Source organism: Callospermophilus lateralis, chromosome 17, assembly GCF_048772815.1.
Source record: "Callospermophilus lateralis isolate mCalLat2 chromosome 17, mCalLat2.hap1, whole genome shotgun sequence".
In the NCBI taxonomy this organism is placed as follows: domain Eukaryota; kingdom Metazoa; phylum Chordata; class Mammalia; order Rodentia; family Sciuridae; genus Callospermophilus; species Callospermophilus lateralis.
In genome coordinates, this window is record NC_135321.1 from 46,066,690 (window position 1) to 46,092,438 (window position 25,749).

Genomic DNA, 25,749 nt, shown 5'->3' on the forward strand with positions numbered 1-25,749 from the left:
TTCATTCTTTGTGGGTTTTGTCCTTTGCTGACAACTAAAACATTCGAGAAGGCAGAGAAGGAGATCCACTCCCTAAAGAAGGGAGAGCACAGGTGTCTTATATACCCCAGAGCACCCGGCCTAGTTTGCCAGTAACAATACATGCTTCTTTGACTGGGGTGTTCCCTGACATGGCATCTGAATTAAACTGCTATCAATTAAACTGCTGAACCCCCTGGAGCTTATCTGTCCTGATAATTTGAAGCCTGAATCTTCAATAAGTTACTTATTATCATTTGCCTCAAGTTATGGTTGGGCTGGTGACTGTTCACTCTTAAGAATTAAAACAGTACATAACCTGGTTTCAATACTCACACTTTTTAGCCAGGCACAATGGTGCATGCCTGTAATCCCAGCCACTTGGGAGACTGAGACAAGAAGATGGCAAGTTGAGGCCAGCCTTAACAACTTAGCGAGACCCTGTCTCATCTTGGGGATATAGCTCAGTGGCACAATGTCCCTGAGTTAATCCCCAGGACTGCAAAATAAATAAATAACATTCATACTTCTCACAAGGTTTTTCTTTGCCCTGAATATTTATTTTTCAAGTAGTTTTATGGGAAGATGTTGTATCAGCATATTTATCTCAACAGGTGTGTAGAATAACCTGTCGCATTCCAGGGGAGGAAGATGTGACAGTAGAGAGCAGGACAAATAGCCCAGCGCTTTAGAGGCAGAAAGACTTGGATAAAAATCCCATTCTGCAGCAGGGTGACCTTAGAAAGGTGATGTCACTTGTCTGTGCATTGTACAGTTTTTCTCACCTGTACAATGGAAATATTTGTGTACACTTCACAGGTGTTCCAAGAATTGTATGAAATCATGTGCATTAAAAAGTTAATGCTTGCCATTATTGTAACTTGAGGAGATCAGAGTCCCTTTGTAGATGGAATAACGTCGGACATACTATTTGCATTTGGGGTTCAGCTACAGTTTGAGAGGGGCCAGTGTGTGTCAGGTAGAAAGCCCTCACTATCGTGTTCTACATTGCCATCCTAGTATCAAGAGAGACTTAAAATGACCAGATTCAACTGGTCCCAGAGGTTTTAAAATACCTTTTTTTTTTTTTTTACAAGTAACTCAGGGGATTTGATTTGTCTTTTTATCTAATGCTCTGGAAGCATTACACAGGTGTTTATTTTTAAAAGAAAAGAAGAAAGAAGTACCAACTCTAAAGATTGTTGGATGAGTCATCAGTAGGGAATTGCAGCTTTCGGTGTGTATGAAATCAGTGACAAGAGAGTGGGGAATTAAGACGGTGGTATTAAATCTGATGTGGAACTGCACAGCCACCCAAATGGTTGCAGTGAAAAAGACTGACAGTTTCAAATGCTATTGAGGACATGGAATGACATTTCTGGTTTAGAAAACTAAACAACAGCTACATTATAACCCAGCGGCCCCCCCCCTGGCGAAATGAAAACAGACGTCCATGACAAGACATCTCGAGCGTCGTGGAATCAGATGATAATAGTGATCACACAACTCTGAGTTTCCTAAAAACTACTGAATTGTGCCCTTCAACAGGGAGAATTTTATTATGTGTTCAGTACATTTCACTGAAGTAAAGGTTGTTTTTTTTTTTTTTTTTTAATTTAAGATATGTTCAGGAATATCCATAGAAGTCTTCTTCATCCTAGCCTAAAACCATAGGAAATAGCTCACACATCAGGGAAGGAGAAATAGATTGTCATTTATCCATATGACAAAGTTCTACAGTGCGATGACAAAGAGCACACAGCCACACAGGTGATTCAGAAGAGGTTGTCATGATTGGGAAGGAGAATCAGGGGTCTGGAGAGATATTGGAGAGATACTCGGAGGTTGAGTATCTCCATACACTTGGTAGCCATGTGAGTGTTTACTATTGCAAATGTCCATCAAGGTGTATGCTTGAGATCTGGGCACGTCACAATACTTATGTGATACCTTAATCTGACATGGATGCTGTCATGGTAGCATCCTCAGAAAGCATGACCCAACATGCTGACCTACCTCCCCCAAATCAGCTGCTGGGAAGGCAAACAGGTGTTGGGTACAGCAGCTTCCCAAGAAGATCCCTCCCTCTGTGTCTGGCTTTGACATTGTCTTTGATCTGGGGTGGTACTTGCTGGGAAAGTAAGACCTTGTAGGCTGGCACCTTGCTTTTCTGAGCAGTAGCCACCACAACTCTTGAACATCATGACTGGGGACAGTTTCTAACAAATATTCGGCTCAGTGCCAAGGTAAAGAAGGTGAGCTCAGACATCCCAGGAGTGTTGCTGAAGTGGATACTGTTTTGCTTACATTCTGCAGGTGTGGACTGTGCCCTGTCAGGTGTGCTGTTTCTTCCCAGACTGCAACTAATTAAGGAAGATGGCACACCTGCCCTTCTCTCAGGCCATGTGGCTTAATTAAGGGAACACTGTTGTTCCAGGGCTGCGCTTCGTTTGCCAGGGCTAGGAGCCTCCTTGACGGACGCCCTAAGGCTTGTGGTGTTGATCCCTCTTCCAGGTTCCCCTTGGCTTTATGGCTTTGGAGCTGGGGTTGGACATGTTTTGAACATACTTTCCAAGTTGATGACTCCCTACGTCCTGGCTTGCTGGGCTGTGGGTGCGTGCTAGCATGTGTTGCGGGTGCTGTGTTATTGAGAAGAGGTGACCTGTGGGAGTGGGAGAAGGGACCAGTCTCCCGAGGGCCTGGTGGGTGACCAGTCCCTACAGGCTGACAACCAACTGATGTTCCACAGCTGGGCTGCTTCCTTGAGCAGTTGAGTCGTGCTGTAGAAAGGGAGTGAAGGGCTCCTTAGCTTTCATCTTATGTTCCCAAATAGAAATTCCAGACTTATCTATCTCATACTATGGGCAAATGAAAAAGGGCTTTTATTGCACAGACAGCAACTTGTGAACTCACCAGTTGATAGGTTCAGCTCCAACACTTATTGAATACCTGATAAAATCAAAAGTGGAAGAGTGCTCACAGCTGACATTGTGTGCTCACTTTGTGCTAATTAGTGTGCCAGTGCTTTGTCACACGTTAAATTCTCATCACGATCTTTTGTGTTTCAAATGATGTGCTTCTCCCTCTATCCCTCCCTTGGGGATGAGGAAACAAAGATGTTACAGAACTTGCCTAAGCTAAAATAAGGGACGTCGAACCTGAACCCAGGTCTGGGACTTGAAGCCTGTGGTGGTAATATTCAGTAGTGTGATATTTAAGAGATTGATGCTAAATGACTGTGCACAGTCTCTGGGAAGGCTCTGCACTCTCCTTTGCTTTGTTGCTGTTGTAGTTTTCTCACGGATAACTGTGCCATATAGAAAATACCTCCAGGAAGCCAAGATCTGATGGAGACTAAGGGGAAGCAGATGAACTTAAGGCAAAGAGGTTGTTATGGGAGCCAGAAACTCAATCTGCAGCTCCGGGCAGTGCAGAGCCACACCGTCAGGGTGTTTTAAGAACTCCCTTGGCCCAACCCTCAGAAGAGGGTTGTGCCCAGATGTGAGCTGGGTGCGGGAATGCCAATCACATGGTTCCTTGTTTAGGTTTTGATTTTCTAGAAAGTGTTTAACTGTAAGGTGTGCTAACCATCACTGAAGCAAATAACGTTATTCCTAACTTACAACTTAATTTTGATCCATGACACTTCTAGAAAATGCCTTAGAAATGATTTGGTCCTCTCTGTTACAAAAGAATTCAAAAGGCTTATTATAGAAAATTTGGAAAGTCAATGAAAAGAAGAAAAAGCTTTATGTGATTTACCGCAAAAAACATTTTGGAGTATTTTCTGTATACACATATAACTGGGTTTGTCTGTTTTTACAGAAATAAGGCCATTCTTTACCTGCTCACTCCTCCCCCCTTTTCCAGTGCTGGGTGGAATCCAGGGCCTTGCACGTGCTAGGCAGGTGCCGTACCACTGAGTTACACCCCTACCTACCTGTTGTTTTTTTGTAACAGTATTGGGACTGTTGTCCCTGTCTTGGGGTAGGTGAGGAAGTGGAGGCCTAGGGAGGGGAATGACTTGTTCACAACATGCCAGGCCTGACCTGGGAGAGGCAGCCCCATACAGCTGTCCATGTCTGAAATTTCTTCCCGTATTGAGGCCTAAGTAGGCAACTGTTAGCCATCAGGTTTCTCAGTGGCTGTGAGCATTTGGCATAGCATCTGACATGCTAAAGCCCTTTGATGGAGGAATGAAATGAAAGAAAGAAACTGACTTCAGTGGCTGAGGCCTCTTTCCCACCATCTGTCTGCATGCTGAGGCTGCCCTGCAGTTTGCTTCAGTAGCCTCTTTCTCCCCGCCAGCCCCACACTTCCAGATCCTCATGCCATCGTTGACTTTGTGGGGACCTCAGCAACCTCCATTGTTGAGTTGGCAGGACAGGCTGTGTCTTCCCTCTCACAGCTGTAGGAAGACAACACGCACATCCTAGCAGTTAAAATCCCCGCTGGGGGTGTGTTCCTCCGATTTTGTAAATATGGCACAAAGTCTCAGAGAGCCTTGGCAGGTGGCAGTGGAAGCAGTTGAGCACACAGTGATTTGAAACATGGCTGATGGGGAGTTCTTGGCCAAGATACCGAGCCAATCACAGAGTTAATCCATTGCACTTTTTTTAAAATACAGTTTTCTCTCTGCAAAGCATCTTAGTGACCATCTATACTTAGAAACATAGACACCGTTGAACCAATACTTTAGTCCCTGCTTATGTAGGAGGATATGTTCCAAGACAGTGGTGCCTGAAATCACTAATAATACCAAGCCCTATGTTATTTCCTATACTGCATACCTATGATAAAGTTTAATTTATAAATTAGACATAATAAGATTAGCAACAATATTAATAAGATAAAACAATTATAGTAATATACTGTGATAAAATTTCTGGCATCACTGTATGTACATTTTGGGACCATAATTAAGTAAAATAAAGGTAACTTGAACATTAAGCTCTGAGATACTGTGACAGTAGATCTGATAACTAATAAAACAGCTGCTAAATAATAGAGGGGTAGCATATACAATGTGGATACACTGGACAAAGGAATGATTCACATACCAGGTGGGAGGGCACAAGATTTCATCATGTTAGTCAGAAGAGTATGCAATTTAAAACTTATGAATTGTTTACTTCTGGAATTTTCTATTTAATATTTTTAAATTGTAGTTGCCTATGAGTAGCTGAAACCATGGAAATTGAAACCATGAATAAGGGTGATATTGTACTTCCACTTTTTAGCTTATCCTTTAAACATGTTTCCACAAATTAAAATGACATATGTGCAAAGTCATTAGGCAGCATTATTATAGTAACAAAAGACTGAATGAAAAGAATTCCAGTGTTTATGAATGAGGGTCTAGGGTCCATCTGGCCAATAGAATACTGTAAAAAAGAAAAAATTGAAAATACTCTATTTACTTCCAGAGATCAATCTCCAAAATATATTAAGTGAAAAATGTAGAGTTAAGTACTATGTGTAATATGACAACTTTTGTGTAAAAAATTAAAAACCCAAAGTCTGTATTCATATTTACTTACATGTACCTAAAAAACTTTAATACATAAGAAACTTGATGTGTGGTAGAAGTGAGAACTGAGTGGAAAGAGCCTAGGAGGAAAGGAAAACACTTCATTGTGTATTCTTTTTTTTTGTAAAATAGTATTTTTTTTGCATTACAATTCTTATTACACATATAGAGCACAATTTTTTGTATCTCTGTATATAAAGTATGTTCACACCAATTTATGCCATTATACATGTACTTTGTTTTTGTTTTGTTTTGCATTAAAATTCTTAATACACATATATGCCACAATTTTTCTTATCTCTGTTTGTATATAAGTTATATTGACACCCAATTCAAGTCTTCATACATGTACTTTGTATAACGATGACCATCACATTCCACCATTTCATTGTGTATTGTTTTTTAACAGATTTTGGTTCCAGAATCTTGATTTATTACCTATCTAAAAACAAAATCAGAAAAGTGAAATGAGTCTCAATATGCTCCCCTGGTGCTATTAAAATAATTGTGCTTTTGTTTGTACATAGCTAAAACCCGGGTACAATGATTTTTAACTAGAAAGAGTTGACCCATTTTAGAAACCAGTATTCATGAGAAAGATGACGGAAGCAGCAATGAGGTGGGTCTCATTAGATGAGAGAGAACAGTGTCCCAGATAGAGTGATGCCCCTGAGTTAAAGGAATATGGCCTCTAAGACCACTGGGAAAGATGGCTGCTCCCTGCAGATGGCTGTGTTTGGAGCAAGCTGTGAGCCAATGTAAAGTTTTCTATATTTATAGCTTTCATGAAGCAGTGTATGTTATAAATCGAAAGGGAACAAGGCAATGCATTTCTTTACTCTGGGTTATTAAATTAGGCTTTATTGTGGCAGTCATTAAGTTAAAGGCTCTCTGCTTTCTCTGGAACAAGGCATGAATGTCTGTAATGTTTTCGTATTAAACTTAGGAGACACACTAACATCGTGACTCCTCCCAAGCACAGTTAGCCTGAATCTTAGGGACATTCATGTGTGGCTGGTCATGAACCTCCTTTGCCTCACTGTCAGAAAGTCAGCAGTTGCACCCACGAGCCCCGTACCCCACCAGAGATGTACATGTCTGTCCCATGGATTGTGGGTTGTAGCCTCATCTCTGCCTCCTGTGTTTCCCCCTTTCTTTTATGTTTCTTGTCTCTTTCTAATCAAAATTTTCTGCCCGTATCCATCCGTATTTTTAAGCTTCTTGAAAATTCTCACCACTCATGGGATGAATAAAATCCCTTCAAAGAAAGAACAAAACCCAGTCCTTGAGGAATACTTTGTAGATGGTTCCTTATTTTATAGAGGAGGAACCTGAAATCCTGAGAGGTGGATCAGCCCACCTGAGCTTACAGCAAGCTTGCAACCCAGTGACGGGCACCTGGACCCAGAGCTGCCGACTTGCTGCTCTCCTAGGGGGGCACAAGGACAAATGCAAAAGAGACTGGGAAGTGTCTGCAGTCCATTTCAAGGATAAAACTACACGCCCAATCCTCCTGGCCCAGCTGCCTGACTTCTTTGAATAAGTATGATTCTCTGTAGGATTTTTAAAAATACCTTCCTAGTAGAAAGGGGCTTCTAGCTATTAATTTTTTACTCTGTTCAGTTTTCCTTTGACTTTAGCGGTGGCTCTACCCGCTCTGAACTTGGCATTTCAGTTAACACCCAGTGGCTTAGAATTTGCTGAGTCTGTTCATGCTGTTCCTTCTAGGGAGAATGCCCTTCCCACCTTCTCACATGGAAATTCTTATGTCCTTTGGCTCTTAGTACGGGTATGTGGGGCTCATTCCTATGACATTGAGAATATGCCATATCTAAATTTTACCATGTGACATTGATTTCCAGTGTTGGCTAATCTGCATGGGGGTGCGTTGGGGCGGGGGGGCTGGCCTTCCTTTTTGGCTCTCTGTGGCCTGGTGTGGTGCTCAGTGAGTGTGATTTGGCTTCAGCTTCAACTCAGCAGAAGCTCAAAAAGCTGTTTTCATTTTTCACTTCTGATTCAGTGGAAGCATCTTCTGAATCATTGAGTCTTTTTTTTTTCTTTTTAACTTTCATTTTTTGAACTCTCCAAAAGAGCAAGGAAGGGTGTCTTAGTCACCTTGACTACCATATCAAAATACCATAGACTGGGTGGCTTTAACAACAGAAATTTATCTTTTGACAGTTTCAGAGACTGAAATGTTCAAGACCAAGATACCAGCAGGGTGGGTATCTTGAGAGGGCTGTCTCCTTGAGTTGTAGATGTCTGTCTTTTCACTAAGTGCTTCCGTGACCTTGTCTTTGTGCCTATGAGTGGGGAGGGAGACAAGCACATACAGTCCAAGAGTGCATGCTCTAGTCTATTTTTTAAAAAATTTCCTGGCATTGGGGATTGAACCTGGGGCTTGGTGCATGCTAACCACATGCTCTATCACTGAACTACACTCCCTAACCTTGATCTGTTCTGAAAAAGGCACTAATACCATCATTATGGTGCCACACTTCTAATTACTACCCCATAAAGGTCTCACCTCCAAATACCATCACAATGGGATTTAGATGCTCAACGTAAGAACTTAGGAGGACACACTTTAGCCTGTGTCATATGGGTTCACAAATGACACACAGACATTTTGCAGTAAGAGCTGAAAGTTGTTGTATGGTCAGAACTGTCACGTCTTTTTGGTTTGTGTCAGTCCCTCTAGTGGAATTTGGCTGGTGACTGAGTTTTGTGCAAGCCTTGTATGTTTCCAGGGAGTTCTCATTGTCATCCTTTAGACCCCAATTTGGAGTCAGGGTTCAGCCTTTCATATCCTGCAGAGGGCTCACTTCTTCCAGCTGATGTTCCTTGAGGAATTACTGGGCTAGAGAAAGATGGCTAGGGTGGCTGGGGTGTGGCCCAGCGGTAAAGTGCTTCCCTCCCAGGTTCGAGACATTGGGTTCGATCCTCAGCACCACATAAAAGTAAATAAACAAAATAAAGATACTGTGTCCATGTACAACTAAAAAATATTTTAAAAAGAAAGAAAGAAAGGTGGTCACAAGCAGTGAAGGGGTTTTACCAGATGGACATCATGTTTCCTATCTTTGAACATTGCAAGGAGGTATTGGGCACCAAGGTCTTGAGGAATATCTTTTGGCACATCAATTATTTTACCTCTGTTATGGCAAAGTAGAACAATGACCTGAATGGAAGTTAATGTTCTATCAAAAGAAGATTGAAAAAAAATCTCCATGGCCTTGGGTAAGTATAATTATGGTGCTTTTAGTTAAAGCTTGTTTGAGTTTAAATTTACCTTATTTCTAAAAGTAGTCTGCAAAGATTAGATTTATACTTTGATTGAATCAAAGTAACTAAAAAATAAAAATACCTTAGCCACATGCCCTTCCTTGCCAGCAACACAGGGTAACCCTGAACTTGGAAGTCTGGTAGAACTTTTTAATCAGCAGGTCAGAAGTTGCAAGAATAACTGACAGAAATCCATCTTTCTGCAAATAAGTCTGATAGTAGGTGTGAACATTTACTGAGGAAAGTGAAACCAAGAAAGTGAAAAGTACTAGAATGAAGAATTATTCTAAGATTTCACACCAGGCTGTCGCTGAATGGAGTTTGGGGGAAATAGAATAGTCTCAAATTCTCCATTTGTCTTGTACAACTGGATGTTCTAATTGTATCTGGAAGGGTTGGAATATAGCATGAACAAGGCCCTGAGTTCAATCCCCAGTACCACAAAAAATTAGGGATGTACACACATACATATATGGGTTCACAAACAATGACACACTGACATTTTGTAGTGAGAGCTGAGAATTGTATGGTCAGAACTATCAGAACTTTAGGGTTTGTGGATACATACATATATGTATGTATGTGTATATGTACATATGTATATATATGTGTGTGTGTTTATATATATATGTTATTTAACTTATACTTAGAAAAGAATAAACAATAGTTAGTCAACTTGCAGTCCCCCTCTATTTGAAAAAAATTACAGTAGTAAAATAATTAGCCTAATCAGGTATCTTAGAATGAGCTGAAGCCAACCACCCAAAAAAGAGAGGGAAGAAGCTCTCCAAAGGTACCATGAAACACCATTTCAACAGACTCATTAATATGCCAAGAAATGTGGGTACCAAAAGGAAATGCTGGACACTCAACTCAGTGGAGGTCTCTGAAGGTCTGCCTGTGTTCTAGAGTTCAGGGTTCGGGTGTTGCTCAGTGGTCGAGCACTTGCCTAGTATGTGCTGGGTGTGATCCTTAGCACTGGGGAAAAAACCCCAAAAGTTCAGGGTTTTGGTTCTTGAATTCTACTACCCACTCCTCCTCCCTTCTTGGAATGTAGACCAAGAGAACATATGGACAAGGAGTAGTCGGCAAGTGGCAAACAAAGTTGGGTTGAAAATAACACCAACTCAGCCATGGCTGAGAGACATCAAGCTTGCTGCTCCCTGCAGGAGGTGATGCTTGCTTTCCATTCTCCTCCCCCAAACCCAACCCACAGAGGCGGAGAGTCAAGAGAGTATCATTGCATGGGTTTGAGAGAAGAAAGAGACCACATGGAGTGTGGGTTCCCACCTTTACAACTCTGGAATCCTACTAACTAGTATAATGATCTTGGCAAATGTACACAGTCAAATGAACAGTTCTTCACCACAGAATGAAGTTAAAAGAGAATGAAAGGATGGAAGGGGAGGCAGAAGGGTTCCTTCCCCCGTGGGCAGAAATGGAATCAAGAGGAAAAGGAACTGAATATTCCTCTTGCTTCCAAACTGCCCTGGTTGTCACCATCGGTCATACATGTCTGAAGAGAAAGAAAGGCCTGTTTCCCCAAGCTGGTGTATACAAAATTCCACACTGTGATTTTTTTTAAAAAAGTTAATTAAAATTGTAACGATGAGTAGATGTCACTAATCAGAAAGAGAATCAGAACAAACTACACAAATCCTCCCCTCCTTGCCGCACCCTGGCATTCAGCAGCTCCAGGGAGATAGCAGTTGGTCAGGTCTGGCTTGAAAATCAGATGCTCAGATCTCTCTGGGTCTGTTTTCACTTGTATATAATAAAGGGAAACCTTCCACTTGAGGGTGTCGTACCTTGTTTGCAACAACAGAAACAACTGGGAAAAAACAGATAAATTGCAAAAACTGAATTTTTAAGGAAATGGCAGAAAGCAATAAGAGTGAAATTAAGTAGATTTCCAGAGTGGAAAGAAGCCCACCTGACTATACTGAGTCACGCAGGTGGGGGTGGGGAAGGAGGGAGAATATTTGCTCTTTCTGGCTGTAAACTAAGGATGTGGCTTTGTCCAAGAGGAAGAGATATTCTCAGGGAAAGAGAAACCAGCAGAGTTTTTAGCACTCATATGGAACTGGCTTGATGGTTTGGAAACTGGGAGAACTCCAGTTTTCTCGTGAGGTGGTTGCTGAGTTCTGGGGCAGTGGAGAGATTGTAGGCTGACTCAGAAAGGCAAACAGAAAACTCTCATAATCTTGGGGTGTGTAGGAGACAAAGTCCTGCTAGAAGGAAGGGCCTGAGACAAATGTGTAAGTCATCTGCTAAAGACAGTTTCCAGATTTTGAACCTGCCTGGGATGGAAGGCTACATAGCTAAGGTCAAAACCTTTGAATGGTGTTGGGGTTGTGACTCAGTGTAGAGTGCCCGCCTTGCACATGCAAGGTCCTGGCTTTGATCCTCAGTACCACATAAAAATAAATAAAATAAAGATATTGTGTTCAACTACAACTAAAAAATAAATACTAAAAAAAAAAAAAAAAAGCCTTTGAATGGCAGAACTTGCATGAATGAGGAGACAGATACCCACCAAGCTCTTAAACACAACTTTGGGAAGATCACACCTGAGAGTCTAGATAAAGTAAAAGTGGACTAAGTTACTAAAGCTGCAACCCATGTCTGAGTCTCAGTCCCTGAGTGCATTGAGGCTATCTCCTATTCGAGGAAAAACTTGCTAGTAGAAGGTGTCATCTAGTCTCCATAGTTCTTTTATACACAGTGTCCAGCACACGATTAAAGATATAGACATGTGAAAAATAGACAGGAAAATGTGTCTGAAAATCAAATGGGAGAAATCATAGAAACAAACCCACAAATGAGCCACACATTGGAATTAGCAATAACTTTACAATGACTGGATATTGTGTTAAAGAAAAGAGGAAACTATGGACAAAATGTGGAGAGAATTTCAATGCAAAATTGGAATCTGTAATAAAGAAGAAGTTATAGAACTGAAAAATACATCTGAAATTAATAGATGGGTTAGATCTAAGAGCAGTTCTGGATACAATGTAGCAGGGTTAGTGAACTCAAGGTTAATAGCAATACTCAGAGTGAAGCACAGAGGAAAAAAATAATGGAAAGCATAGAACAATGTACAAGAGACATGGGGTAAATACTTAAAAGAGCCACACACACACACACACACACACTTACATATACATATATATATTTAAACACTTCCATTTTGTATACTTTTATTTTATTTATTTTTCTGTGGTGCTGAGGATTGAACCCAATGCCTCACACATGCTAGGCAAGTGCTCTACTGCTGAGCTCAACCTCAGCCCCTAATATATGTTTAATTGGAGTTCCAGAAGAACAGTAGGAAGAGGTTGAGCAGAAGCAATATTTGAAGGGATAATAACTGAGAATTTTCCAAAAGTATTGCAACACATCAACCCACAGCTTCAAGAAGCTCACCAAACCCCAAACATAGTATAAAAAACAAAAAAGCCCCCCCAAACCATAATTAAGCATATCCTAGTCAAACTGCTGAAAATCAGATATAAAGAGAAAATCTTAAAATCAAGTAGAGAAAAAAGAAATTATTTAAAATTGAGGAAGCAACCATAAGCGTTGGAAGGCTGACTTTTTAACTAAACTATAAGCACCAATAGGCAAGGAAATGACATCTTTAAAGTGCTAACAAAATAAGGGGAGAGATTGGATCATCTCCCTACTCCATTCCTCTGTTTCCACTTTAAAGAACTTGTTACCAACCTCTTCAAAATTACCATGAAAATATTTGGAGAATTAGTATGGAATATTTTTCTAGACTCTTTTGCTTGTTTGATCTCCTTATTCTCAGATTTCTGTTGAGTCACAAAACCTCAGATTTAAATCATTATAAATCAAATGCAGTCATGCATATTTTGGATTGATCATGTTCTAGAATATAGATGTTACAAGAGAATAACTTTTCTATAAAATGGAAAACCTAACTATGATGAATGCATAATGTTCATTAAGATGTTGGATGAAGTGATTTAGAGTTTTTTGTTACTTAAAATGTGACCATGACACCAAAAAGCATAACAAAAACTAGTTCAAGAGTCTAGGAATATTGCTTAGTTGGTGGAGTGGTAGCCTAGCATGCACAAGGCCCTGGATTCAACCCCCAGCACCATACACACACACCAAAAAAAAAAAAAAAATAGAAGTAGTTCAATTGAACTTTATTAAAATTAAGAACTTTTGAACTGTAAAGGATAAGCTCAAACAAATCATGTATCTGATGTAAGACTTGTATCTAGAATTTGTAAAAAATTCTTATACCTCAATAATAAAAGATAACCCAATTTTTTGAGGGGCAAAGGATCTAGACAGTTCTTTGAAGAAGATGAATAAGTCCATGAAAAGATGGCCAACAAGTCCATGAAAAAGTACTCAATATTACTAGTTATCGGGGAAATGCAAGGCAAAACCACATGAGATATCACTTTATTATGATGACCAAAAAAAAAAAAAAAGGTAATAACAAGAATGGGAAGAAATTGGAACCTGCATGCACTGCTGGTGGGAAATGTAAATGGCGTCGTTAATGACAGTCACAGTGATGATGCAGTTAGTGATGACGGGGTCTTGTTTGACCGTGTTCTGGCTTATTTCATCAATGTTATAAAGTGATCCTGTGATTTTTGACAATTTATGGATACTTTTACTCCAACTAGTGATCTATCAATAATTGGGAGATTCGACCTGTGTTCATTACAAGGAGAGTGTCTAAAAACCATCCATACCAGGGTCTCTAACAAAGCTCTATTTGATTGACATGCAACAGAATATTAGTGAGTTATTTGTATTTTAACTTCTCACAAAAGTCTGGATATGGAGTCAAAGTTGAGAACCACTGAGCCACGCTGACATCTCCAGGGCTTAGCAAAGCTGCCCTGGAGGGTCAACATAGAGGTGGGAAGGAGGCTTGGCACAGGACTCAGGAGAACTTGGTTTTAGTCCCAACTCTCCCCTATGTACTCTGAGCAAGATATTTACTCTTGTGAGCTTTGATGTTTTCATCTGTGAAAATGGGTTAAGCACCCTCCTGTGCAGCGATGTCGTGGGGATCTCATGAGATCACACATGTGGTACTGTGATGATCTGGAGCATTTTATGTCCTCATTCTGGTTATTTTCTTCCATGACCTAGATACTCACATTGCATTTAAAAAAAATTTTTTTTTCTCTCCTATTTCTTCTCCCATAAAATGTAGGAGTTTGGTAAAAGTCACCTAAGATTTTTCCTGGATTAAAATTGATCTTGCCTTCACATAAGCTTAATCTCTTTTGTCCCTCTTCTGTGTTCTCAGTTACATCGTGCTTACAATAAATGTTTTTCTGATGCCTGACAAAACTAATGGTTCATATGTTTTAAATGAGGCGATACCAAAGACTATTAATAGCCATGTCTGGAGGTTAGTGTGAGATGTTGCTCATTAATAATTATACTGATCATGGTAATAAATCACCAGATGGGTAATAAGAGTTAATTGAATATTTGAATAATGCCAAATAGAGTTCTCAGCCTTAGCTGCGTGCGGTTTCTATCTCATGGATATGGACTAGTTCCTTGGATACTAGAAGTAAAGCCGGGTCTCCGATTATAAACTTTACATTAGATTTCCTCAGTTACTTAAAAGGAAAGCTGGATTAGTAACATTCATATGTGAGTTTTCTACCTGGACTCCAAGACTGTCCACACAAACTTCCAGCTCTGTGGTCTATGAGAAAGCAAGTTCACTGTTATGAAGATGTGGCTGGGCGTTGACATAGCAGGCTGAGAAAATAGGTCTTGTGTCATGTTGCTGGAATTGAAGGTCTAGAACAGCACCTGCTATCGTGTGGGCATTGGTCCAATGCAGTGGCTGTCAGTACGTCTGGGTTAGACTCTGAGCTTCTGCAGTCCTCCAAACTCCCTGTTGATAATGGTGCAGCTTGTCTGGGACCACACTTTGCATGACAGATAGATGATATTGTTCTGTCCACCAGCACTTTCCATACCTTCTTCTGGGGAAATGTTCCTTCCTGTGCTCCAGTCTTGAAGTTGAAGAATGATCTTCTGTATTCTTAGATTACTCTGCCTCTCTAGTCACGGTCAGCCAACTGCCCCTGAACCCAATGAGAACCTTCCCTGGCTTGTTTGGACTTGGAACCAGAGAGATCCAGTCTCAGATCCTTTGTGGAGCTCTTTCTAGTCCTGGGGAGGTCATTGAGAGGGGCAGAGAGAGTGTCCCTGTGGTTGTCAAGTTCTCAGGGCTAGTTGTCCTTCAGATGTGAAAAGAGAGTTAAACAAACAATATTGTGATCGTAGAGGTTATATTACCACTAGATCACCACCGCCGTCTAGTGCAGTTGTATAAAATCTAACAGGTGCACATCACACCAGGTCTCTGTTGTTAGCCCCTGGACATTCAAAGCTGAAGAGCACAACCTGATTCAAGAGACCACACATTTCAGTGGAGTTTGGCATGTGAAGTAGGGAGGTGGGGTGTTTCCGATCCATTCATGTGTGTAAATGGAGTTCAGGTCAGGAAAAGTTTTCTAGGGATGAACTTTTGAGCTGTGAGTAGGAATCGTGTGGACGGGCCTGTGAAATTATTCCAGGCAGGGAGAACTGTCTGAGTGAAGGTGAGATGACACTATGAAGCTGTGTTTGAAAAAATGACAGCCAGCTTAACAGGGAGGTGCGTGACTTAACTGATTCTGAAGGAACAGACAATGGATGGTCTTACGTGTGTCATTTTTTTTCTTAAGAATCATGAAGAGTCATATGTACTTAAAAAAATACTAAAAAAATAATCTTGCCTCTCTAATTCTCCCACAGATGCCTCACTATCTGGCAGGTTCCCACTAACACTCTCTCCTCCTCCCCCTTATTTCCCTTAAACAGAAAATTTGTCTCAGGATTGAAATGAATGTTTAAAAAACAAATCTGATCCACTTTAAATACCAAAATCTGTTTAAATAACACAGAGGTTATGACATCCGTTGACAAAGCCAGGAAGTTCAAAGCCCTGCAGTCGGCACGTGGCGTTGAGTTCTGCTGTGGTTGGCATTGCTCGTCCGTGTGGGGCAGGTTCTGGTGTTTGTTTTTCAGGTCTGAGTGTGTGAAGGACACGGGCCTCAGACGATTCGACTCTTCTTTAGGAAAAACGTGCATGTTTTAAAATGCTTTTTTAAAATTGGCAATAATGGTTATTTCTTAATGTCTTTTGAATGGTGAGCTCCAAGAGTAACTTGAAGCCTTTTTTAGGGGCAGACTTTCTTGTTTTGTTTTAAATATTTATGCTTTTATTGACATTTTTGGAGGACAAAGTTAAATTTGTTGTGTCTAGTGTGGGGGGCGATATTATTTCATTGAAGATGGTGGGAGATTTCAAAGGGTTCGAGCCCTTCCTGGCTTCCCAGGGTAAGCTCATTGCAGTAGGGTCCATAACATCTAGGACCTGATTGTCGGCTCGGAAATGTTGGGAGCTTGGTTTTGTGCCATCATCATGGAGTGAGATTCACTGGGATTGATGTCTGTTGCTCGGATGAAAGGGTTGATTGTTACAATAGGACACCAGTCATCATTGATCAGCCCTTCTGGAAGACCAGTTCTATGACTCAGGTGTAGTCAAGGCTGTAGTTAAGAGGCCAAGGACTGGCCAGAGCCAGGCAGGCTGGAAACTCCCTTCCCAGATTGGAGACCAGAGTGAAGTGTGGAATGCTAAGAGGGAAACTGGTATAACTCTGGAGTCAGGATAAAAGCAGGGTCCCATCCTGTGGATTGGGTGTCCCTGGGTGACTGGGGTGCAGTGAGAGAGTATGGAATGGTTGAGGGCTCCTTCTGTGGTTCCAACCTTAGTGCTCCTCCCTAAAGGGTCCTGTTTGAGACCTTGTACTCTAATCAGATGATCATTCAGTGCTGTGGTTTGATTGTCCCCTCCAAACTCAAGTTGAAATTTAATTGCCATTGTAACAATTATTAACAAGTGGCAATCTTTGAGAGATGATTAAATCACAAGAGCTCTGCCATGAATGGATTAAAGCCGTTGTCTTGGAAATAGTTTCCTGATTGAAAACAGTTGAGAGGCTGGGGTTGTGGCTCAGTGGTAGAGCACCCACCTCACCCATGCTGGGTCCAATCCTCAGCACCACATAAAAATAGAGAAGTGAAATAAAGGTATTGTGTCCAACTACAACTAAAAAAAATAAAAAAAATTAAAAAACAGTCGAGCTCAGCCCAGTTTCCTCTCTCTGTCTTGCACATGCTCTGTTGCCCTTCTATGAGTTTTGACACACCATAAAGGCCATATCCAGAAGCTTCTGCCATGCTCTTAGACCACCCAGCCTCCAGAACCTTAGCAAATGAGTCTCTGTTCTTTATTAAATGCCTCGTTGATGATGTTCTATTATAGCAGAAAATGAACTGAGACATTCAGGAAGCCCCCAAGACAAACAAATGTCAAAACCAATACGTTCCTGCAACCAGCGTTTGGCAAATACTGGTGGAAGGGGCAGTGAAGCTCTTGGGATCAGTTCTGTGGATACATGGTCTTGGTACTGCTCTGTGATCCATTTGGCATTTGGTGACCTTGCCTTCAAGGAGCTTGGAATTAGGAATTAAAGTTATGCTCTTCACACACACACACACACACACACACACACACACACACAAAGTATTCCAATACCCCAAGGTATTTCCAATAGGAAAAAGTAGACTCTTCCTATTTGACCCCTCTGTTTAAAGTTTTTTTCCCCCAAATGAGAAGAAATTTTATTTCTGGGTTGAAATGACATGCTTCTACATATGTTTCAGAGCAAATTATAAGTTTTTAAGCTCTTGGAGAACCTCTCCCTCAGAGCCGACCCTCCTAACAAGCAAAAGTACTGTGCCCGTTTCTTGGGTGGGTGACTGAGGGATCAGTAGTGGCTCTCAGTCTTTCCAGCCTTAGTAGACACCGACTGAGCTCCAGGCTGGGATGGTTTAATGTCTTTGACCTCAGGTTCACAGACTGGGGAGGGGAGATCGACTTGTAAACACATCAGTGACAAGGAGACAAAACAGTAGGCAGTTTGTGAGGCTCTCACCCAGGCAGGGAGAACAAATGCTGGGGGGGAGAACAGGTCAAGCAACAGGGCACTTGGGAAAGGTTCCTGGTGGACCCATTTTTTGTTACTGTAACAAAATACCTGAGGCAAGTAAAGAAAAAAACATTTATTTAGCTCATAGTTTTGGAGGTTCAAGGGCATTGCACTGGCATCAGTAGTTCTAGTGCTGAACTTCTTGCTGGCAGAGTCCCAAGGTGGCACAAGGCCTCAGATGGCAACAGATGGGGAATATGCATGTTTATGTCTGGTCTCTCTCCCTCTTTGTATAGAGCCATTAGGATTATAGTCATGGGTTCCCACCTTAATGACCTTATCTACTCCTAACTACTTCCCAAAGGCCCCACCTCTAAACACTGTAGCTGGACTTAGTTTCCACCCTCTTGCTGCTATTGACATGTGACTTTGGGGGTTAAATTCCCACCTGAGCTCGGGGGACAAACCATAGCAATTCTGAAGAGTCCTTATTTCAGAGGAGCCTGGAGAGGAGCCTTGAGATTTAGTCGGGCAAAGTTGGGGGAGTGAGTAAGAATTAAGAATTCAGGCAGAGAGAAGGAAGTAGATTCTCTGTGTGTATTAAAATAAACATAGATTTTACTATCTTAACCATTTTTAAATGGACAGTTCATTAGCATTATATTGTTGTGCATCTACTACCCATGTCCATAAATTTGTATTTTTCCCAAACTTTAACTTTGTCTTTGTGAGTTTCTCTGAGTTGGATGACTAAGTACCTCATATAATTGGAAGCTGTTTTTGTCTTTCTGTGACTGGCTTATTTCACTCAGCACAGTGTCTTCAGGGTTCCTCCGTTTGGTAACATTTCAGAATCTCCTTTCTCTCTCTGGCTGAATCATATCCTGTCAGATGTCTGTACCACATTCTGTCTGTCCAGCCCTCAGTGGACACTTGGGTTGCATCTGATTGTTGTACATAATGCTGTTATGAACACAGATGTGCAAATAACCATTTGAGTTTCTACTTTCAGTGGGTTCTTCCCTTTTACGCAGTGTGGAACTTGTGTGAGTCCTTGCTTGTGTTCCTGGCTATGAGAAAAGGTTAACCTAGGGGTCAAGGCCTTTGTTCTACCCCTTGCTGTTGCAAACCAGAAGGGTTCCTGGAGCAAGTCACCATCTCTGGGCCACAGTATCCTACTTATGAACTAAGGCTGTCCCTTCCACCTCTCAGGTTCTGCCCCTTGGTAACTTTGTGTGAAACATTCTGCACTCAGACTTGGACCACTCAGCTTCTCCTGGCTTCTCTTTCCTCCCTGGTGGAATTAGAAATGGAGTGGACCATTGATGTGACCAAATTGTTAACAATGGCACTTTGAGTTAGGCCAATGAAGGCTCATGGTGCACAGAAATCTGCCATTTTGCTGAGCCATGAATTTGAACCTTGCACTGGTGAGGTTGATGTGTGGGAGCAATTCTCTTAGTGGGTAAGCCAGGATACCTGGCTGCCCAGTGTCGACCTTGCTCAGAGGCATGGCTGCCTGCTGCATGCCCTTTCTTAAGAATTGACTTTTGTGAATTGGTAAAACTACAGTAACTCTGTGCAAAAGAGAGGAGAAGAAGAAAGAGAAAGAAAATGCCCCTAAAAGGAGGGCTGACTGTCAGGGCTGGTGGGGAAAGGAGAGCCAAGTGGAGAAGCCTAAGCAACTGACAGTTCTTCCTGAAAGAGTGGCACGTCCAAGTGCCTGGTGGTTCTGCCAGGCAAACAACTTCACTGTACATTTGTGACAGAAATAAGACACACCTATTTCTAAGACTTTCATTGAGCATCTCAGCCAGCAGCAGACTCACTCATTGAAAGAGAAAAATGTCCAAGAAGTTTTAGAACATGGCTCAGGAGAAAGGCGGGAGGCTACACAAACATTTCCAGGAAGGAGCAGATGGTGCAGGCACCAGCGTGGTTTACCAAAACCAATCTTGTTTGCAAGTCAGGACTGGTTTGAAAATTTGAAGATGTGTTTTTGTTGGCAAATGGTGCAGTTAATAGGAAGAAGCAGGCCAGCGGCCTGTGTCACGGCTGCCGGGAATCCTCCTAGGCTGAAGGAGCTCCTGTGGGACAGAGGCACCAGCCCCAAGCTGTGGGTGTGGCAGAGCAAGGGAGGTGTTCCTCTTCCCAGGCTGAAAGAGGCAAAAAGGAGAAAACTGGAAAAAAGAGAAACTGAGCAAAAAAGGGCCTCATGTAGTTGATAAAAATGGACAAAGGAATGACAATAGTGGTGAAGAAATAGAAGTGGCCGGGGGGCCCTTCACAGATGTAGAGAAGCGTTCCCTTACACCACATTGCCACCACGCTGACATCCAGCAGTAGGCTGCACTCTTCCCCTCAGTGCCAGGAAGGGCATCTCAATTAGCACCATTCCAGAAAACGTCCAAGAGGTTGCAAAAGGAAAGAGGGATTGACAAGGTAGTTAATTTGGGTCAAGACCAAGGAAGGAAAAACAAGAGAGAAAAAAATGACAATAAAAATAAGAATAAAAAGGAACATAATGAAAGCAGGCACACACACTATAAAATCATGTCTCCAAATGGCTAAATGCTAATCTATTGGGAAACTAGATGAAATACATTTTTGGAAACCGTATACATGGAAAACTTTTAAGACGCAATAAAAGACTTGACTGGGCTCCTAAAGGCTACCACAACTAGAATCTCCAGGTCCAGGGGCCTTGGAATCAGGGTCAACTTTCATGTTCAAGAATGTTTTATCCTTTATAGGAAAACAGTGAAGCAGGTGGACTCACTCCTGTGCTTTAGTGTAGCCTTGTTTCTAAAACCAGATGACCACTTTGCAAGGTAACACAGTGTTGTCCCTGCCTCACTTATGACCATAGATGCAGATTTCCTAAGTTAAATGTTGTATTTTTAAAAAGAAGAAGAAGGAATGAGGGACAGCTGTCATTCATCGTGTCCTTTAAGCGGGGAAAAATCCCCACCACTCACTTCCCACTTTGAGAAATCTTTCCTTTTGTCCCACTTTGCAGTTGTCCCTCTGATCTGGTTTCTACTTTGTTTTTTTCTTTTTTCTGGGTACCAGGGATTGAACTCAGGGGCACTCGACCACTGAGCCACATCCCCAGCCCTATTTTGTATTTTATTTAGAGACAGGGTCTTACTGAGTTGCTTAGGGCCTTGCTAAGTTGCTGAGGCTGGCTTTGAACTTGCAATTCTGCCGTCTCAGCCTCCTGGAGCCACTGAGATTACAGGCATGCACTACCGCACCCAGCTGGTTTCTACTTTCTTGTCCATGAAAATGGTACATAGATCTTTTCTGGTGGTCTAGGGTTTTGCTCCAAAGCAATTAGGGGAGCAAACAAAGTTTACCAAAAACTCAGAATGTGAGGCCAACAGGTAAACCAGAAAGTTAAAAATGTCATAAAGTTTACATACGGAAGGGTTTGAGTTTCTAGTTCCAAACTTCTTTCTAAGATAGTAAATGAAAGATGTTAAGTGGGTAAGGAGAGGGTTCACCAGACCTGCTCCCTCCTTCTGTCCATCTGCTTCTTGCCTTGTTCCCATCCGTGAGACCTAAAGAGGCCTCTAGGGCAGCACATCAAATCTCATGGGGGTTGGGTAGTTGACATTTCCTAGGGTCTCCAGCATGAATGACCCTCATTCCAACATGGCCTACTTCCCACCTCCTCTTACAGCAAAAAGCAGGTCCTCAGGATCACCTTCTTCATGGGACCTGTTTTGACCTGCAGAATACAGAATTCTGGAGGCAAGAAACAGCTTGTCTTAAGCAGTTGTTCCGAGTGTGGACAAGGTTGGATCATTGGTTCACACATAATCTCTGTGCCGGTTGCTCAGAAGCACCTCTGGAGTCTGGGTCCTACAACTGCCATTCCTAAGAGACTTTTCTGGGATTTATAGCTCTGAGAGGTGTGGGGATACCTCTTCTCTCTCCTTTGGCTTCTGATACTTGCAGATAATTAATGATTTAACTGCTCTCTTCCCTGGGAAGCTCCTGGTATCTTATAATGTGTAATGGGCCAGGAAGATGGAACTAGAGGAGGTGGCAAAGAGAGATGGTGCTATGGACAAGGCAAATTGACAGATACATGTGTGTTCGGGAACAGGGTAGTGAGCAGCCTTAACTTGGAGATGAATTCCATATATGAGGCAAGATGGAAATGAATATAGTTAATATCCTCCTTTTGTGAGATGAGGAACGTTGGCTGTGTGCCTTTTTTTTACTCACCTCCAAATCAGACTAGGATTTAGCATTTTCCAAACGCTTTGCTCAGAGGTCACACTAAATGCTGGGGACTAGGAGGTGTATGGGGGGAAAGGACACAAAATGGAAAGACATGGCTCATGTCAAGGGGTGTGAAATAATATGATGTAAGCTTGTGAAAAATGATTCTGGGGGTTCCCAGAGTCCTGCTGCTCTGGTGATCTTTTGTTGCAATTCTTTCTGCAGGTGGTCACAGCTGGACTATCAGTATTACTGTTTGATGTGACCCTGACCAGTCCAATTGTGGGATGGTAAGTCTTATGCAATGAAAGGAAATGCAAATTTGTTGTTTGACTTTCAACAGGATACTAATTTTTGCTCAAATGTGGAAGAAAGAGTATGTATTGGGTGTATGTGTCCATCCTAATGTAAGTCTTGTATTAGTAAAAGCTTTTTTGTTATAGAAGACTCTTACTGATATGTAAATTGACAATCAGAAGAGTGAATATATCACTCTCATACATGACTCAGGACCACAGTGCTGGTTGGTGGGAGCTGGCGCTGGTGCCTGGGTGTACCCATGGCATCCTGGTTTCTCTCCGGGCTTCTTGAATGATGCTTTGGGTGCTATCGAAGCCACTGAAACGGCAGTGTTATTTTTAAACATCAGTAGGAGATTCCTGTGGGAGAAGTGAGAGGGGCAGGACTGGTGGCCCTGTGGAATACCATGATGGGTAAGTCTAAGAGATGAACTTGAATCTCGTGTGGCCTTGGCCTGGGAGGGCTTATTTAATAATTAGATATTTACCCATGCCTAATATGAGCTAGGAACTGTTCTTTAAAGTAAGAAATTGCTGCCTCTGTGGTGTCCATAGATGCTCATTCCCTTGCCCAAGGCAAGGCCATATCTAAACCATCCCACACTAACAGAAATGAGTATTTTGGTTCACAGCACTAAGAAAAAGTGATTCCAAATTTCTCTTAGGAGCCACTAATGGGGAGCATTTCCTGCCCCAAGAAGAAAAATGAAAGGAAAAGAATAATTAGGAAATATTCCTGTACCATTCTCCTCCTCCTCCTCTTATTCTCTCCTCCTCTTTCTTTTAATAACTAAACATTTATTGAGCAAATACTATGCTCCCAATATTTTTACCTTACTATTAGTTCACTTTTACAACACTCCTTCAAATTATCCACATTCAAAAGATGAAGAAACTGAAGGTAAGGATACTATAACCATAAGATGATTAGACCAGGATTCAAACCCAGAGCTCTGTGTGTCCAAAGCCCCATAACCTTCTAGAACTGATTAAGAAGCACCCCAGACCTGCCTTCAGAATAGACAGTGCACCAGGTAGAATCTCATAAGGGAGGGATGAGGGAAGGTGGCTTAGATGTTCCTCTTCCCACCCAAGTGGTGGTGTTACTGTAACAAATACCAGAATCGATCAGCTAACAAGGAGAAAAGGTTTATTTTGGCTCATGGGTTTTGAGGTTTCAGTTCACAGTTGCTTGGGCCCATTGCTTTGGGGCCTATAAAGACACAGGACATCATGGTGGGGAGCATATGTTGGTGGGAGATGCTCACCTCATGGCAGCTGGGAAGCAAAGAGAGAGAGGGGAAGGGACTGGAGCCCACAATCCCATTCAAGGACACATCCCTGATGACCTCACTTCCTCCCAATAGCCCCCCCCCTACAGGTCCCATCACCTCCCAATAGCACCCCAGACTGGCAGCCAGGACTTCAGCATGTGGTCCCGTGGGATCCCTCGTCCAAACCATAGCAGTGATATGGGATATGAGATATATAGATAATTTAACAGCAGAACAGAGGGATCATGACTGAAGCCAAGACAGTTCTGATTCTTGCTTAAGGGCTGAATCAGGAAACAAAATAAATGTGCAGGGTAGCATTTTTAGGACAAAAGTCTCATCATCTTTTATTTTAATTTGAATATGATAGCTATGATTCCATCAATTACATGTATTTATTGTGTGACTGCTGTCTGCAACATATATGGAAGCCATTAAAAAGCATAAAACATCATCCATCCCTCAAGGGGCATTCAATGAAAAGGAAAATCAAAAGCTTAATTCATGGCATGGTAGAATGTTTGAGTGCTCAGTGAGCATGCGGACTGAAGGAGGGAGAGAAGACAGGAGTACTTGGAAGAAAGGCCTGAACTAGCTTGATACTGAACCTCATGCAGAAGAGAGAGGCTTATGTAGACCAAGGGATAGGAGGACTTAGCCCTCTCACCCAGGCAAAAAAGGGCGGGAGGTGCCAATGGTGAGACTCAGTAGTTTAAGCTGGAGCTATGGATCAGCCTCTAATCCATGCTCCCTCTTTCTTCTTCTGCACTTAACTTGGAAAGAAATGACATTAAATGGTGGGCTGGTTGATGTCCCAAACCCAACATCCAAGGGAGAAAACATTTGCCTCCTGGCACATTCTTAAATCTCTTCTCCAAATTTCTGTATCCTTAACCTTCATGGTATTAGTCATGGTGGTATTTTGTTTTGATTTTTGGTAATGGAGATTGAACCCAGGGGCCCTAACCACTGAACTGCATCCCAAGCTCTTTTTGTTTTTTTTATTTTGAGACAGGGCCTCACTAGGTTGCCCGGGCTATCCTTGAACTTATGATCGCCCTGCCTCAGCCTCCTGAGTTGCTGGGATTATAGGCATGCACCACAGCACCAGGCTTAGTCTAAATTCTTGATTTTCTTACACATAATACTTCAATCAATCATATTTTGTAAAGAATTTCAGAATGAACCAGAAAAACACAGGTGTTGAACTGAGCGTGAGAAACAAGAGTTAGACAGTTCACCAGCGACCAGGAAATGCTAAGTCGGGATATAAAGAGGCTCTAGTCTGCAAGAGGCTGTGTCTCTAGACTGTTTCACATCCTGTGAACTTGAGGGTATGCCCCAAACAAAATGGAAAGAAATGCTGTGTGTATCCAAATCAAGGAAGCAGCATGTGTGATTATTGCAAAAGGAACCTTGACTTTGGAATTTCCTGATTTTTTTTTTTTTTTAAACTCTTGAGGTTAAGAATGGTGTGTTTTCAGCCTTAAAGAATTTTCCTACCACAAAGTGAACCACCAGAAGGGGCGTGTCAGACTGTAATTCTCATTTCTGCCATGCACAGAGCTAGTTGTATTGTGTCTGCACTGGGCTTGTTCAGGTGTAATTAAGTGACCATCTCTCAGGTCCTCGGAGGGGTGGGCTGATCATTGTGGTGTGGGAGTTTAGACGCATCAGAAATCACACAAGGCAGGGGCGACAGGCCTATTTTTTTTTTTTAAACCTACTGCATTTGCCTATACAGTTATAGTTTCTTGTGTTTTGCTTTTCAAATTTTGACTTAGTCATCGACATTTAGAAATTGGGTGATTTTCTTATACCAGTCCAGCCTTCCAGATTCTTTTGAAAATGTGGAACAGCTGTTAGTTAATGTGGGCCTGCTCTTGCTCACAGGAGCATTGCTGGAATAGCAGAGCTGCCTTTGCATGTGGCCAGGTGCTCTCCAATTCTACACAACCTTCACCACCCCTGGGGGCCAAGGACCTGCTCCAGCTGACATCCTGTATCCAGTCATTTGGATGTTCATTCATGCCACACAA

At 42.0% G+C, this 25,749-nt stretch overlaps 1 protein-coding gene across 1 annotated transcript in view; it reads left to right on the forward strand.

The window, feature by feature from the left end:
* Positions 1 to 25,749, forward strand: part of Slc35d4 (solute carrier family 35 member D4) — a 118,969-nt gene that overhangs the window by 86,185 nt on the left and 7,035 nt on the right. The window contains exon 14 of the mRNA XM_076836959.2: positions 22,363 to 22,427. Within this exon, the coding sequence (XP_076693074.2) occupies positions 22,363 to 22,427 (65 nt within the window). The remainder of the gene's footprint in view (positions 1 to 22,362; positions 22,428 to 25,749) is intronic.